At 45.9% G+C, this 4,794-nt stretch overlaps 1 protein-coding gene across 1 annotated transcript; it reads left to right on the top strand.

Moving 5' to 3' along the window:
* Positions 1 to 1,303: 1,303 nt before the first annotated feature.
* LOC133887300 (uncharacterized) lies at positions 1,304 to 2,305 on the top strand. The gene has a single exon (XM_062327235.1). It carries the CDS (start codon positions 1,304 to 1,306, stop codon positions 2,303 to 2,305), a length of 1,002 nt encoding a protein of 333 aa, XP_062183219.1.
* Positions 2,306 to 4,794: the final 2,489 nt, after the last annotated feature.

The raw sequence follows: 4,794 nt of genomic DNA, 5'->3' as shown, positions 1-4,794 counted from the left end.
CGCAAGACCTCCCAATCACCTGCGCGGCCACCTCCTCAAACCACACATGCGCCGGCAAGCCTTCAATGCAGATCCGAATCCTAAACTCAAACGGCACATAATCAGCATAGCGCCTTTCATCCCAGTTCTTGAAGACGAATGTCCTTCACCGGTACGGCACCCAGCGGCAGCCGGTCACCGTGTCCCTTTGGCTTGGTCAGAAAAAATCGCGAGGAAATCTTCAGGACTGTGCTTCACAATCTGACATTCAGATTCTCTCACGCCGAATTCTCCCATGAAGACGCCTGTCCTCGATCAGACAGATGGCCGCTCTGCTGAGCAGCATCTCCTTCCTCCTGTTGATGGCTCCAGTGGCAGAGATCACAAGGTTGCCGTGCATTGGTCTAGCCGCGGGATCACCAGGCAATAACTACTATTGATACTCTCCATTATCATTCTGGGTTCCAAAAACCGATATTGACGAGGTCTTTAGATCCGATACTATTTGGGGGTTACGCAGTAGTGATACAAGAGAGGACACGTAAAAGAAGGACGAGATATGTCGTTTATTGGCTCATTTGTCATTGGGCTAAGATCTTTAGTTTTTCTTTTCTTGTTTGCGAATAGGAGAGAGTTTTTATTGTTCCCCTTTGAGAATTTTGTTTCCAAGTCATTGTCTTCATCGATTGCAGCGGCTGAAGGTGTTTCTGGGCTACTATCTTCAGTGGATCCTGTTGGACTTAGTTTTTTATTGTAGGTCTTAGAGACTCGTTTCATGATAGTCCGGAAGGAAGGGGTTCATATACGACTATAGCGTCGTTTGTATGTGTACAGAGTTCGAGTCAGAATCGGATCGTGGGATGACACGATTCGTGTTAAGATTCAGAGTTAGCAGGTCGCTATAAATATGAGTTGTAATATCTAATTTGTAAGCAAGACACAGAGTCGTGCAAGTCACGAGTTGAATAGAGTCTAAAATTTTCTTCAGAGAGTTTTTGCCTTGTTCTATTGTTCTCGTCGAGATACGTGACTTCGTTCTCACCGAGTAGTACATGACTCAGGAGTAGCTGGACGTTGCTGGTCGATCGGCATGATCGAGAGCAACATGTACACGGCGGATAGCCAAACTAGACATGGTCAAGCACGTACGATTGGTCGCTCAAGCTGATCGTGAGTTGGCGTGCTCCATACTTTGGTCGCTCTGGTGGTCGAGAAGTCTGGTCACTTGCGTTGTCGCGAATCCGGAGTGGTCGTGCACGTGATCCAGTGGTCGGACCCAACATCTGGTATTAGAGCTCGTAGTGCGTAGCACTAACTCGTGAAGATGTCGATCGTACCTCAGGGCGAGGTGGCGCGGGAGAGCGGCGGTGGGCTGTTCCTGTACCCTCAGTTGACGACGACAAACTACACGAGCTGGTTGATTCGCGTGCAGGCGATGATGAAAGATCAAGGCATCTGGGAGGCAGTCGAGCCAGCGGTTGGTGAGGTCATCGACGAGAAGAAGGACAAGAAGGCGAGGTCGCATCTCTTCCAAAAGCTCCCGGATGATCTCCTGATGCAGGTAGCAAGGAAGAAAACTGTGAAGAAGGTCTGGGATTGTCTCAAGACAAGGTTCGTCGGCGCGGATTGCGTCAAGAACGTGGGGCTTCTACCGTTGAAGAGCGACTTCAATGCCATGCGCATGCAGGAGGGAGAGAGCCTAGACCAGTATGCCGGAAGGCTCAACAGCATGTCCGTCAGGTACGCAAGCCTAGGGGAGATGCTCAACGATGCTGCATTAGTCAAAAAGCTATTCGACACCGTGCCAGATCGATTCTTGAGTGTGATCGCCGAGATCGAGCAGTTTTACGACCTCGACAAGATGACATTCGAGGAAGCCGTGGGGCGGCTTAAGGCGTTTGAAGAACGTAATCGCTCGCGTGCATCCGGTGGCAATAGCATCGATGGCAGCCAACTTCTGTTCACTCAGGCCGAGTGGCAGGCGCGACAGAAGAAGGATGGTGGTAACTCTTCATCAAGCAACAAGGGCAAATCCCACCTTGCTGTAGAAAGCAGCAACCGCGACCGGGGTGGTCATGGACGCGACAGAGGCCGTGGCAAAAGTGGTCGCGGCGGGATGTCGCGCAATGACGAGGAGAGCGGCTTGGGCGGTGGTCGCCGCAACAAGAGCCAAATCAAGTGTTTCAACTCCCACAAGATGGGGCACTACGCAAAAGAGTGTAAGGCACCAAAGAAGAAGGAAGAGGAGACTCATCTCACTTGTGTTGACGACACCGACCCGACCCTGCTACTCGTGGCGTCAGAAGAGCCAGCACAAGAACAGTAGCACCAGTGGGGAACCGTGCTGTTGAATGAGGAGAAAGTGAAGCCGGAACTGCGCGACACAACGGAGGGAGGCTCCAACTCTGAGGTCTGGACAATGAGGCCAGTAATCACATGACCGGTGACAAAGAGAAGTTCAGAGAGCTGAACGAAGGTGTCACTGGCAAGGTGAAGTTTGGGGATGGCTCCATGGTATAGATCATGGACTTAGGGTATGTTGTGTTCAGCTGCAAGAACGGTGACCAGTGGCTGTTACAGGAAGTCTACTATATTCCAAGATTGTGCAGCAACATCATCAGCCTTGGACAACTTACCAAAATTGGACACAATGTGATCATGGATGCTGAACATCTACGTGTGTCACCTACCACTTTAGCAACCCATTGTGATAATATATGTTGCAAATCATGTGGGTTCACTATATTTGTCACCATGTGAGTTAGCAAAAGTATGTCACTGTCTGTGTCCTTCTCATTAAGCTCTGGAACAACATTTGATCTATCGATCTCCATCCAGTCCTAGATCGGATTGTTCTCCTTATTCAATGTGAACTCCATAAGCCGCTGAAATGGATCATCATCAACAGTTGCCTGATGCCTGCATCTAAATTATTCTGTATTTTTAAGTTGTAGTTTATATATACCAACTTATGAAGCTTCTTGTAGCTTAACCGGTTGCGAATTTTCATGTGGATAAATGCAAATGTACTCCAGTTCCTCTCACACCCACTAGATAAAGCGCACTGAGACACTAGACGTCTGACAAGTATCGTTAGTGTAGGTGCAGATGAACCGAACATAGACCACCATTGTGCTGCAAGTAGTTAAAGTGATCTAATATTTAGAAAAGTAGATAAATAGATGTAACAGTTAGATATGTCAACGCAATTTGTATCAGGTGGAGTCCTACCATCACATGCCACCGTGAAGCGAGCGGACCAGCGAATGACTAAGACTTTGTCCGATATATTTCAACCTCATTAAGTGCTTCCGTAGTAGTACTAACATCGGTCATCCTCTCGAATGCCTCCCAGAGATCTTCTAACAAGGTTGGACCCATGTCATACGTGTAGTGCGTCCGAAGATTCAATGCGTCCGCTGCAAATTGATAATTAAAGCATTAGTACCATAAGCATTAATACGATAAGAATGCAATTGGTAAGAGTGTATCATTGGCATTCAAGTAGGCCCCATTCATTAGATCATATATTCTACGATCGATAACTGCCATAAACTTTTCAAAGGTATCCCTATCATTGTGATACAATGAATCGTACTCCTGCTTGACAATGTTATATCTCAGGAGCACCTCACTCAATGTCGGCACCTTATCTTGATCAGCAGATCGCAGGAAGGCATACAACAACTGAACGGAATCGACAACTATTTTAAGGTTGTCCCACCATGTTAAACTAGATAGGAAACCATGTGTGTATCTCTCAATGTCAGAACCCATATAGCGAGACTGTTACAGGTCACTAGATGCCATTCATTGTATGAACCTATCCTTTTGGCGTAGAAATATTTCAAGAAATAGATAGTTTGTGCCAAATCGTGTGGCATTCCATCTCACCAACTCTCCACCAATTGTGGCCATCATCATTTCATGGATCTTTGAATGATTATACATCCATAGTGATATGGACCTTGCACTTTGAATGATAATGCTGTGATCTCTAAATTCACCAATTGATTTCAACAATTTATCGTATGCGCCACACAAGGCTACCACGCGATAGCAGGATACTCCCTTCTGAGAACCTGGCATGTCTTCTTATAGTTGAACCCGTTATCAATCACGATCTGCACAATATTTTATGGCCCCACATCATTTACCACTGATCTTATCTCCTGCATAAACAAATCAACCAAATAAATATGCAACAATTGCAATACTAAGTTAACAACGTAGCACAACAATGTATGTTGTCCAAATACTTAGCATCTTGGCTGTAGCCAGTCGCGTCTACGGACTTGTGAAAAAACATACGAGCATTGCAATATAAAAGGAAATTAATAATACTCATGTGCGCCGGTCCAGTCCAAGAATCACACATAATGGTCACACAATACTCTGGCCATTATAGCTTCCACTTGTCAAATATCTTCTTCAATGCACTCTTGTTCTCATCTAGGTACTTACCATCTATATCCTGACCAGTTAGAGATGGGACACCCTCTCCTGTTATACAACATATGGTCATAATTCAAAAAGAAAGAAATATGCAACAATAAATTTCATTACAAACTTTATCACTCACCCTATTTCTGTGTTTCTTTCATTGCAGCCACAAAGAATACGTTGTCCGCCCTTCTACTAGGAATATCTGAAGTGTGAAAAAATTTGGACCATACCAAACCAATAGCTGCCTTTACATTCTTTCCCTTCGCACTCCATGATCCGGTGTCAATCCTCTGCTGCACAGGAGCTTTTGCTACAACAACATTGTAATCTCTAACACTTGGTGATGGCTCCCTGGTTGAAGATGCCCTC

Source organism: Phragmites australis, chromosome 12, assembly GCF_958298935.1.
Source record: "Phragmites australis chromosome 12, lpPhrAust1.1, whole genome shotgun sequence".
In the NCBI taxonomy this organism is placed as follows: domain Eukaryota; kingdom Viridiplantae; phylum Streptophyta; class Magnoliopsida; order Poales; family Poaceae; genus Phragmites; species Phragmites australis.
The sequence above is the reverse complement of the archived record's forward strand: the minus strand, read 5'-3'. Positions and strand labels throughout refer to the sequence as shown.

What these genes read in the sequence shown, in the direction of transcription:
- LOC133887300 (XM_062327235.1), top strand. Translation starts at nt 1,304, where the DNA reads ATGTCGATCGTACCTCAGGGCGAGGTGGCGCGGGAGAGCGGCGGTGGG.